The sequence below is a fragment of the Etheostoma cragini genome, chromosome 8 (assembly GCF_013103735.1).
Source record: "Etheostoma cragini isolate CJK2018 chromosome 8, CSU_Ecrag_1.0, whole genome shotgun sequence".
Taxonomy (NCBI): Eukaryota; Metazoa; Chordata; class Actinopteri; order Perciformes; family Percidae; genus Etheostoma; species Etheostoma cragini.
The window spans coordinates 1,871,578-1,884,447 of NC_048414.1; the positions used below are offsets into that span (position 1 = coordinate 1,871,578).

A 12,870-nucleotide genomic window follows, 5' to 3' on the forward strand; every position below is an offset into this window, starting at 1 on the left:
CCGCAGCCATACTCTGATTGATGTCAGTTTGTACATTCAAGCTCAGCGATTGCCGTCAGTGCAGCTTCTTCCTGTTTTGTTTTTTCATCCACAGTCAAAGCTAAACGTTCAGAAAAACGCTCCGGCAGCTCTGAACCCCCCACACACACACACACACACACACACACAAACACACACACATATACACGCACACACACACAGATTCTTTTTTTAACTGATAGCGATGACAGCCCAAATCAACTAAAGATGTTTCATTTTGATTTAACAGGAAGCTTAGAATGTCAGTCTACACTTTTATGGTTTTATCTTTTTAATTTACCAACTTATTTGGTTAAATGTAAGAGTCTTGCCGGCATCCTCTCGGTGCTGAAATATTCAGTACAGCCCACAGAGCCATTTGGCCTCCATTGGCTTACATCACCTTGCGATTGCGGGTGAATTTACACCGTAGAGAGTAGGATGAAACGGCGAAAACCCGCGTAGGGAGGTTAGTCGGGGTGTTGAATGGCTAAAACACAGGGCTTTCACCCAGGAGACCGGGGACCGTGTTTCACGTTTCCTAAACTTTTAAGCTTTTGTCTTGCGATAACACGCTGTACACAGCGCAGACATACCTGCGGATAGCTCCATAACACGCCACTTGGCTTAAGATAGTCTGCGTTTATGTATACGCGAAGTCATGATGTCATGTTGCCATGCTGATGAAATGTTGCTGCACCGCTGTAGTTTCTGAGCCTCCGGTTGCTCCACATGTCCCCACTGCCGACCAAGGACCGGTGGCCTCAGGCGCTAGAGTAAAAGATGCAACAACAAATACAAAAAGAACAAGTCACTGAAACGGGGTTCTGAGTTCTGTGAAGCAGGAAACCAACGTATGCGGGTCTACACACTAATGCAAAGAGTCAGTCTCATCACATAAAGGTCTTAAGAAGCGTTAAAACTCGGGGTCGACCGATTCTGTTTTTTCCGGGCCGATGCCGGTTATTAGTAGTCAACAAAACCAATAATCTTTATATGGAACCAGTATGCATTTAAAGTAAAAATTCAAATCTTTAAATTGGTATTTGGTACCTTACAAACTCCAACACAAAAGTTAGTTTGAATGCTTTAAGCAATGATTCAATAATGTAGAAACTTTCAATATAATGCATCAAGTTTTAACAGATGTTTGCCGGTGTTGCACACTGCTGACAGAGCCTTAGTGGAGCCTAAGTAGCCAATTACTATTTAAAACTTTATTGGTAATGAGTTAAATAAAACACAGGTGATTGCCGAATATCCACCACAATAATCGGCCAGGCCGGTAGTCGGTCAATCCCTAGTCGAAACGCTCTAACATTGGGGAGTAATCGATCTAAATCACCACTACACGTTGATGTAGTTGCTTTTATCTCTGTCCGTTGTGATGTTAACTGTTGTGAAGAAATATATTTGAGCTGTAGAGTGAAACGGTTCGTGCTGCCTGATGTGCATCATATCCAACATTGATCAAAAGTCTCAGAAACGTTGGGAGAATCCTTCTTTTTTCTTCTATTTTTCAAACGGGAACGTTTCAGGAGAACGTCGATCGGTTTCTAATCTGATTGTGTGTATTCTGAGCAGCTGTGAGCCTCTCTTCAGTGCTGCATTCACTACCGTCTGTTTCAACCAATCTCATGAACGGTTTCGTACGATTATCGATCGAAAATGAATGCACACAAATTTGCGTGCAGTCCTACGGAATTGGGCGACCGCCAGGCTGGTCGGCTGCACTTTATACCGACAATAGTTACTCCGAGACGGATACAGAGCTCCGCCAACTGTCGGTCGTATCAGCAGATGTTACAGTTACGTTTAGCCGAGAAGAAGTGAGCGTGATGCGGCGACGACAGTTATGTTAACGCACCAAAATGACTAATAAACCTGCGAGGGGTTGGGGTTAAAGGTGCACTATGAGTTCCTGCATGGTCCCTTCTGTTTCAAAGAAAACAGAGCAAGCTGGACCGGCGAGGTCGGGGACTCGAGTCTGTTCGGTGTGTTCCGTGCCGTCGGCCTTCATTTTGGCCGAGCTGACATGCTCGGTCGGAAGGCGGGCACTGCCGACAGTCGGACTCAAATGACCAGTCTGATTGGTGGAGTGATTGCCCGGAAATAAACAGTGGGGTGAGCGTGACCCGAGTCTCTCAAAATCTGAGTAAAATCTTTTTAAACTAGCCTTTGTACAAAGTATAAAGCCATTCAAGTATAAAGTACTTGAATGGCTTTTCTTTGGGCGCCTAGGTGGCTCACCTGGTGGAGCAGGTGCGCATGTGTAGAGGCCTCCGGTTCGACACCGACCTGGTGTCATGTCCTCCTTCTCTCTCCTCTCAGGGCTGCAGAAGTCGAGGCCTGCAATACCCGAAACCGTTTTTTTTTTTTTAAATTGATAGTAGGCTATTTTTGTCCCGGGCTGAGTCATGTGCCGGGCTGAGTCATGTGCCGGATCGGAGAGTAGCATTACTTTTTCTAGCTTTATGTACGAAGGGTTCACGAGAGCCGCCTGTCTGTCTGAGTGTAGTCGAGAGCAAAACAATCAGCCTGTAAATTCAGTGTATAGGCGTCCGATCCACTGTGTGCACCAACCTGCCGTCTGTTTTAACTGTCCCCTCCAGTTTGTGTGAGTGCAGTTCAAAGGACAAAAAACTATATGAAGAAGTATATTTATATTGTCTTATTGTGCACCTGTTTTGTCCAGGTGTCTTCTCTCAGTGTCACTATTAAAAATGTTTTTAACGCACACGTGTTTTCACCTTGTGGTTTTTACTCCAAGTCAAACTGAAGATACATTTCACCGGTGGGATGTAACTAAGGACATTCACTCAACTACTGTACTGTACTGAACAAATGTTGAGGTAGTTGTACTTTACTTGAGTACTTGAGTCTTCTCTTTTCACGCTACTTTGGACTTTCTACTGCGATACATATGAGAGAGAAATATTCTACTTTTTACACCACTGCATTCATCTGACAGCGTTAGTTACTTTACACATCAAGTTTTCTGCACACAAAACACATGAAATGTATCCAATCTGATGTTTTATATATATATATATATATATATATATAATATAATATAATATAATATAATATAATATAATATAATATAATATAACAGCCTATAACTCCAGCTGAGATGATTAGACTATTAAACACACAACTGTTTTCTGCATTGAGTACTTTTATTTTTAATACTAAGTACATACTAAGTACATTTTCCTGATGATACTTACAGACTTTTACTTAAGTTACATTTTCAATGCAGGACTTTAACTTCTAACAGAGTATTTTTACTCTGTGTGGTATTAGTACTTTTACTTAACTGAAGGGTATTTGAGGTCAAAAAATCTAATGATAAAAATCCATTGCGTTTATATAATACTTCTATCATTTTTGTGTGTTTCTTTTTATATAAAAGATTCCAAGATGGGGCTCATTGGAGGGGGGGGGGGGTACCTTTAGTTTAGTACCTTTAGGGTTAGTATTAGTGTCTTATACCCTCCTGTTGGACCCTCTCGTGTCCCTCGGGTCGAACTGACCCGGGACTGACCCGGGTTCTCATGGTTGTGCGGCCTGCATCAGGTTTAACACACCAACAAACTCATGCAGAGAGGAAATGCCAAATAATAATACAACGTTTTTATTATCTTTTTTTTTCAGTCATAAAAAAACAACATAAATAAAGTACTTGAATGGCTTTTCTTTGGGCGCCTAGGTGGCTCACCTGGTGGAGCAGGTGCGCATGTGTAGAGGCCTCCGGTTCGACACCGACCTGGTGTCATGTCCTCCCTCTCTCTCCTCTCAGGGCTGCAGAAGTCGAGGCCTGCAATACCCGAAACCGTATTTTTTTTTTTAAATTGATAGTAGGCTATTTTTGTCCCGGGCTGAGTCATGTGCCGTATCGGAGAGTAGACTCGCACCTACTAGCCGATGCAGAGACCAGCACGGCACGGGACCACATCTCGACTTCAACCCCATCCGACAGAAGAAGAAGAAGAAAGTCGCTGCAGGCCTCCATGCAAAACCCGGAGTAGGAAATGGAAAAAAAAGCTCATTTGAACACATTTTAGTGAGCCATTTTTCTTAAATGAAATAAGACAAAAACACGTCGTCACTGTTTACATGCACGTGAACCCCCCCCCCCCCCCCCCCCCCCCCCCCCCCCCCCCCCCCCACACACACACACACACACACACACACACACACACAGTGACCAGTTGCATTGATTCATGGATGCAAACCTCCATCAGAAGGTAAAGTGCAGCCAGCAGAACGTTTAACGGGACCATGGAGCTGACAGAAGGGTGAGAGTTCATATCATAGCCTAGAGTTTAACTGAAGGAGTGATGAAGACTACGAGACCCCGAAGCTCCGGGGTCCGGTTGGTTAGTGGCCTACGACATTTGTTTATGAAAGCATTAATAGGCTCGACATTAAAAAGTCATTTAGCGATGGTCTTTACTGTGATGAGAGGGTCCTGATGGTCTCTAGCTCACCCTCTCAGAGCCGTCACCCCACGTGGGCTGAGTCCTGCAGCGGCGCGGGTCTCGAATCCAGCCTTCGGCCTTTTGCTGTGTGTGTGTGTGTGTGTGTGTGTGTGTGTGTGTGTGTGTGTGTGTGTGTGTGTGTGTGTCTTTATCTAGGAATATCTCTAAGTTGCCTAAAGGGTAAAAGCCCCCAACAAATTAAAGATATAACTCACTGTTGTTTTGGAACAATTAATTCCTCTATCTGCTTTTTGAATAACTTAATCTTCTTCTTCTCTCGGATCTAATTTAAGGAAATTTCCGATCCGGTTTCCTCCGTTAACCGACGCACCAAACCTCCTCTTCTTTCCTGGATTTGGACCCGGTCCCCTAAACCTTGTGTGGTGGTCATATTTTTGCTACCCCCACCTCGTTGTTAGGGTTTTAAATGGGAATAGAAAGAGGACCCGGTTTCATTCTTATTACTCTCATTGGAAATAATTTGGTTTTTATGTTTTTCACAGAACATGAGCTAAGGCCAATGACTCAGAAGAAATAATAAATAGCATTATTTTCCTTTTAGCAAACATTGAAAACGGGTCCCACATCTTACAGGCCAGAGGTTTAAATTAGTCTCATTAAAAATGTAAATATCTGTTCTTTTTATCCTTTAAAATACGATATCCTCCGTTTCGGCTTAACGTTGCAGGTTCGTTTTAAGGGCTTCTGTTTCCTCAGCTGCGCTTTCTTTTCTCTCTCTCTCTCTCTCTCTCTCTCTCTCTCTCTCTCTCTCTCTCTCTCTCTCTCTCTCTCTCTCTCTCTCTCTCTCTCTCTCTCCTCATTAAAATGAGCATCGGACCTTTCTCTCGCAACACCATAGAAGAAGAATCCAGTTAGTGAGAGAACCCGTCGGTTATTCGGTTAAAGCGCCAACAAACCAATCATATAGGCCCACTAATAACACTGCGTAGATAACTGACTGCGGTGACCACTAGGGGACCAGTGGGCCTAACCCTTCAACCTGCTCGGAATAAGGCCTTCATCATCTTCTCAATCGTGTTCAAATAAAAGGTTTAAAGGGATTTCAAATCCGGTTTTATCCGTTAACCGATGAACCGAACATCCTTTTCTTTACTGAATATGGACCCGGACACTCAAATCCCTCTTGAACCAGGACTTGACTTTGGTTTCGGTTCTTTTCATCCTTTCCTCTCAGGACTTTCTCCTCCATTCCACCGTAATGTTGCAGCTTTAAGGGCTTTTTAAGGGTTTTTTAAGGGTTTTTTAAGGGCTCCTGTTGTCTTTCTTTTCTCTCCTCTTTAAAATGAGCATCGACCTTTCTCCTGCACCGATAAGAAGAAGCCAAATTATGATTAATAAAACGATTCTAATGATATGAACAGAAGAATTCTGCGAGGTTAAGCTGACTTCCAGCTAAGGGAAGATGAGCCTTAACTTAAGCTTCAGATCTGAGAAACATTCTTATTTTTATCCGGATATTATAAACGGAAACGCTGTTTATGATTATTAAAATGTAAAAGAGAAATTAATTAATTAATTAATAATAACTGAACCACTTTCCCTGAGGTAAGATGTTTCATTCTGAAGTCAAGAAAATAATAATCATGGATTTCATCCTGATGAGTTGACATTATAACGAGTTTATTATTATTATTATTATTATTATTAAAATCACGCACACAGAACGGAGAAGTTTAATAAATAATAAATCATTATTTTAAATAATAAATCATCATTAAAGGTGGTTTAAGCAGGCAGATTAACACTGGCTTCTTTTTTTATTATCACTAATATCTATTTATCTATCTATATGAACGTTTTTGTCATGTCTACAGCAGCATGCAGAACATGGAATATAAAAGAAATATCCCTTTTTTATGGACCGTGAGTCTAATAATAAATCCATATATCTATCTATAAATAATGAATAAGATTAAAAATAAGTAGGCCTACCAGAGCAACAACAACTGCACAACGTAGTATTCTAATATAAAATATGTGTTCAGTATATAACATGCGAGTAAAGAAAATGTCCACTTTCTCCAATGTGAATATGAATCATATTTACACATCTGGTTGGTGCAATAATTGCGTTCTTTCACCGGGAGAACATATGACTTACTGCTTAATCATAACGCATTCTATCACGCAGTTATTCCTCTGTAGCCGCACATAGACCGTGTGTGTGTGTGTGTGTGTGTGTGTGTGTGTGTGTGTGTGTGTGTGTGTGTGTGTCTGTGTGAGTGTGAGTGTGTGTGTGTGTTTTCTCTGAAACTATAATAGGAGTTAATAAGACCTTATTCTAAATGAATTCCCCCGTTATGTTTTATTTAAAAAAAGATGATATTGTTTCACTTTGTGTCGCCAAAATTGCAGTTTCATGAAATCTCATCTCCTGTGTTCTCGTGGATCAACACGCTGCGAGATTTTAATCTTATCAGAAACTATGATGATTGAGAAAGTGAGTTGATGAGAAATGTTGGGGTTTTATATCAAATCCGTCTTTATTTCTTGTCGTCCTTCTTTGGTCTGGACCGGGTTCAGAGAGGGGATCCGTTATTCCAAATGTGAATGTCTAGACCTTCAAAAGTTAAAATCAACAACAACAATCTTTATTTGTCAGACAAAAGAAAGAAAGAATGAAAACATTTACATTTTTACACATTTTTTGTGTGTAATACATCAATAAGGAACATAGCATCAGCTTCAGGCCACCATGTGCTGGTTTTTGCGTTTTCTGCTTGGCTCGGTCACTTTTATTTCTCTCCATCTTTCTTAAAAACAAAAGGGGGGATATCAGTGTATTCTTCATCAAACCTCTCTCTGCGCTCTCATCGCTGGCAGCATGATGGAGGTTTTGTTGTTTCTCAGTCTCTCCGATTCGTCCTGGGGAGTTTTTGAGTCTGCTCTCCGTGCGTAAAAGAGCCGTCTGCATCCAAAAAAAGAAGACGTGACGAGAACACAGCGCGCAGGTTCTCATGTTGCTTCTTTAGTATCTATCTATCTATCTATCTATCTATCTATCTATCTATCTATCTATCTATCTATCTATCTATCTATCTATCTATCTGTCTATCTATTCACAATAGTCTTTTCTTTCGCGAGTAGGTTTGGCATCTAAAAAGAATCTGGTGCGTAAAAATGAGAAAAATATGGAGAGAGAAGAATATGGCGCTTGATGCAAAGTTTTTTTTTGCATTCCCCTCCCAGGCTGCAGATTGATGTCTTGAAAATCCCCCCCCCCCCCCCCCTCTTCGACATCTCGATCCGTTTTCTGTCTTAAGTAAGTTCCCCCACATTAGACATCTCTGTGTGTTCTCTGAGGCGCGAGGGCTGGGCTTCAGGAGCCAAACGATGCACCCAGACCTGATCTATAACTCTGACAGCTCGTGACCCCCGCGCGGCCGCTGCATGCACGCGTCTATTGCGATTCAGAAGAAAAAAAAAGAATATAATAGGCTACATGATGTCACGCGAAACCACAAGGGGACCAGGGATTTACCAAATACCTTCCAGTTGAGCAGGAGTCCTGCCAAGTGAGGGACAACCTCCTCCTCCTCCTCCTCCTCCTCCTCCTCCTCCTCCTCCTCCTCCTCTCCTCCTCTCCTCCTCTTCCTCTTCCAGCGGCGACAAGTGCACAGAATCGACGGAGAAGAGAATTGAGCAGATTATCTTCTTTACTTTTCCCGCTCTCCTTCCTGGACGGGTAACGATCGGCGAGGTCTCGGCTCTCCGCACGCCGTTATCGAGCGAGCCCCGGCCGCCCTGATTGCCGTCGATAAGGACGGGGGTAGCGCGTGATTGGGAAGTGGGGGCTCCCCGGCTGATGATGCCCTTTCCTGCGGGTTGGTGAGGAACAGCACCGACCCCCGGCTTGCCTTCCAGCAACTTGTTGTTGTTGTTGTTAATGCGGAGGTGATGGACGGTCTCCTCCGCCGCCCAGCGGGGATCCTCGGCTCCCCCCCGGCTTCTGGGAGCCAGCCCGCGGGCTCCGACATGCTCACCTCCGGCGGCGGCAGCAGCAAGCCTCTCGCTTTCTCCATCGACCGGATTATGGCCAGGACACCGGAGCCCAAGTCGATACCACTCCCCAGCTGGTTCCAGTCCACTCCCGCGGGGAAACCCGACGCCTGTCCGTCCTCGCTGCATTGTATGATCCCGCTGGTGCCGCTCGGGTACGACCCGGGCCACCGGTTTAGCATCACCGGGCTGGATCCGGGACACTTCGACGCGTCTTCTCTCACCGCTCCCGCAGACTTTCTGGGCTTAGGGTTGAATTATAAGACCCAGCGGGAGGACTCCTCCGCTGTGTGCCACAGCGCCGGCCAGTACAAACTCTTCAGACCCCGGGTAGTGAACCAGTCCTTCCCCGCCATGGGCACCGTGTGCTACCTGAACTGTGGCGGGGACGGCGCGTGTCCCCCGCCGGCCGGCCTGGTGAACCTGCACCCGATGGCCTCGTACCTGCTCTCGGCGCGGCACAAAGCCTTCATGGCGGAGAAAAGCAAGTCGGGCCTGCAGCCGGCCGGGGAGCGGTACCCGGGGTCCGGCGTGCAGGCCTTTAAGGAGCTGTCTCCGAGCCAGATCCAGCACTACATGAAGGAGAGGGACCACATCCTCACCGAGAAGATCTTCAAGGGCTCCGCGGCGGCGGCGGCGGCGGCGGCCCGGATCGGGGGCTCGTGTCCCGGCAACAAGCCCAAAGTCTTCACCTGCGAGGTCTGCGGCAAGGTGAGAGAAAGTCCTGCACGGAGGATTTAATGTCTTTTTATTTAGTCTCAAACTAAGACCAAATCACAGGAACTCCTCCAAACATGCACCGTGAGATTCGTGCGTTAAGAGGATTTCATTTCTGGTATTTTCTTTGAATTTCTTGATTTTTTTTCTTTTTCTCTTCTCTTCTCGGATTTACTCTAAATGTCTTTGGGGAAATATCGGGTTTAACATGTCGTAGCCTGACTAAAAACACACGTATCCGATCGTTAATTATTATTAGTTGCAGGGTCACTAAATCATAAACTGAAAACCATTAAAGTAACATTAATTGCCTTAAATTTCGGAAGAAATCATTTGAATTGTCAGATTTGAAGAAAACAAACATGTTGATGTTAGTGAAATATTTGGGCAGCAGTTCACCCAGTATCATAAATCTAAATTCTAAAAGAAAAGTAACAAATAGTACAATAACAACTTAGAGACATATACACACAACTTGTACATCTACACAGAATTAGACAGGAAGATATACACAAATAGAAAGAATACACGCTAAAAGTAGGCCTACACATGCACGTTGGTATTTATTTACAAGACTCGATGTTTTAAAAACCGAAAAAAATAATGAATCTAGAAACAAGCTGGATTAATTAATTCACTTTGGTCTGATTTGAATTGTTTCAGAATAAATCTGTGGTTTTTCAAAATAAGATTTCTTTCTCGTAGGCTATTCTCTTTTTTTCTGAGCTTTGAAGATTGAGTGAACTGTTAATTTCTCTATAAAATCAAGGTAACGGGTTTTTGAAAAACGACTTCATTTTCATGGCAGTCCCTTTATTCCGAGTGCTCGTGCCTAGACATGACAGAGGGAGAGAAATGGGGGATGGCACGGGGGCAGAGGGCCGCAGGCCGGACTCGAACCCGCGCCGCTGCAGGACTCAGCCAAAAGGGGGCACACGCTGTTGGGGTGAGCTGGAGGAAGGATAGATTCAGTTTGACATACACAGACTATATAAAGGAGGAAAGGAAGGAGGAACAAAATGAGTAAGGCCAAAACAACAGAAACAGAGAGCCGAAGCCACCGAATGAGGAAACAAAAACAACAAAATGAAAAAAAAGAACATTTCCATAGATCGATGATCAAGATTTATTTTAATTGACTTTTTATTTTATTTTTATTGGAAGTGTCGTGCAGGCTCTTTGAGTCCAGTAGAAGGATTTGGGGAAAAGCGCAGCGACTGGAACGGAAGAGGCTCGGGCGCCTCGGTAGCCAGAGCGCGCGCCCGTGCATGGAGGTCTGCTCCTCGACGCCGCGGCCGCGGGTTCGAGTCCGCCCTGCGACCCTTTTCCGCGTGCCATTCCCCCCTCTCGCTCCTCTTCATCTGTCCGTTAAAAAAAGAAAAGGCCGAAAATGCCCCCCCCCCCCCCCCAAAAAAAAAAGAAACCACGCGAAAGACAGCAAAAATGAGAATAAATGATGAATAAATGATGAATAAATGATGAATAAATGATAAATAAATGATAAATAGGCCTAAATTATGAATGAATTATGAATACTATGACTGTTGATCTTATAAATATAATAAACCAAAAAGGAGAAGCAGAAGTAATTAATAAACAGAGGTTATAAACACAGAGAAAGATGGAAGATTCTGCACGTTGACGTGTCTTGTTTAGGACTTGTATATTATTTTTGCTGTGCAGGTTTCCATGGTGATTATGGGACACATTAAATCTACTTAACCCTTGTGTGGTATCCGGGTCAAATTGACTCATTATTTCAAATTTTTACAAGAATAAAACTGGTCCAAGTTCCATGTTTTCTACCTGAAGTCAGCGTCCTTTCCTTGTTTCCTGAGATAAACATGTATTCCTGACTCAGTTCAGAACATTATTCTGGATATGACACTTATGTTGTTTCCATAGTGAATTTTTAACATGAATTATAACCTTATGATAAAAAACAAACCCCACTTCCATGTTTAATAGTGTGCTAGTAGAGACTGATGCATTCACTAAACATAGATGTTATCTCAGCTGTTGGAAATGGAGATAAAGACAATATTTGTTAATAGATTATGAAGTAACATTAGATTTCAGAATTGTTTTAAAAACCCCAAATACGTCCCGGGTCAGTTTGACCCGAGGGACACGAGAGGGTCCCGGAGTGAAGACAACACCAGGGTTAAAGTCCACTAAGGACCCCTGACACATCGCCTCTAATTAGAGCCACGCTGATAATTAAAGGGCTCCGTGCACGTTGTTTTTACGTCTTTTTATTTTAAAGTTTTAATGGAAAAGATCTCGAGCCATGGTGTAAACCCTTAAACTGATGGGATGTAACAGTAATGTGTTTGAAAGGCAGACCGCAGGAACCCGTCCGACCTTTTTCATTATTTTCTGAAAGCAGACTGCGGCTAAAATAAGTCCAAAGCTTTTTAACCCTCGTGTTGCTCTTCCGCCTCCATTTTGGAAATGAGCTCTTGTTTTTTACACACTTGTGTCACTTATTTTGCCTCTTTTTGAAAAATGTTTGAGTCTTTTCAACGTTTTTTTGAACGTTTTTTTAGCATCCCCCCCTCCCCCCCCATGCCTTTTTTTCAGAATTAATCATTAAGATCAACTCAATTATTTACCTAATTCTTTATCATTATAGTCCCTAAATGTGTGTAGAAATGCAGGAAATGCACACACACACACACACACACACACACACACACACACACACACACACACACACACACACACAGAAAACAACCACCAGTAGGCCTATACACCTTTACATTTCTGAGAAATGTATGGTCTATAACCTCATTTACCTCATATGAAATCATAATTTTTGAGTTAAAAAAAAGCAGAAAATATAAATTATTCTGACAACCATTGAAGATCAGAGGATGTTGATGGAGAATCACAGAAAGTAAAGCCAGAACAATGCTCTTACCTTGAATAAAAACACCCAAACGTGAATGATAAGTTGTGAAGTGACCCTTCCTCTGACTTGTGAAGAGCGTTTATTGAAACATCTGTGATGCATTGGGCCAATCAGGGTGACAGAAATCGAAATTGTTCCCATAGCAACTTTTAAAAAACATCCTGAGGGTTAAAGTAATAATAATGTCAACTTCATGTTTGGACAAAGTGTTTCTGATGCGCGTGTGTGTGTGTGTGTGTGTTGTAATATTCTTTAAAAATGATTTTCTCTTGCAGGTGTTTAACGCGCACTACAACCTGACGCGCCACATGCCCGTGCACACGGGCGCGCGGCCGTTCGTGTGTAAAGTGTGCGGGAAAGGATTCCGACAGGCGAGCACGCTGTGCCGACACAAGATCATCCACACTCAGGTACGTGACGCACAGCACGTCGGTGCCCTCACAACTCAGAGAAAAAGAAAAAGGTTGTTCTTTTTGTACGTAAGTTATTAAAAAAATGTACGTCGACTTTTTTTATTTATTTTATTTATTTATTTATTAAGGTTGTTTGTTTTCTTCCCTGTTGATCATTTTTAAGGAAAAGCAATTTTATTTCTATAGAACCATTCAGACATGAAGCCAAGGGTGTAACTTTGGTTTAGAAGAAGTGTGTTTGTGTGAGTGTGTGTGTGTGTGTGAGTATGAGTGTGTGTGTGTGAGTGGGTGTGTGTGTGTGTGT

General features: G+C 43.1%; 1 protein-coding gene across 1 annotated transcript in view; it reads left to right on the top strand.

Annotated features, from left to right (window-relative positions):
• Nucleotides 1-8,116: 8,116 nt before the first annotated feature.
• The window catches only part of fezf1 (FEZ family zinc finger 1), an 11,416-nt gene continuing 6,662 nt past the window's right edge, over nt 8,117-12,870 (top strand). The window contains exons 1-2 of the mRNA XM_034880271.1: nt 8,117-9,233; nt 12,429-12,563. Coding sequence (XP_034736162.1) covers nt 8,421-9,233; nt 12,429-12,563 — 948 coding nt within the window. The 5' untranslated portion in view covers nt 8,117-8,420. The remainder of the gene's footprint in view (nt 9,234-12,428; nt 12,564-12,870) is intronic.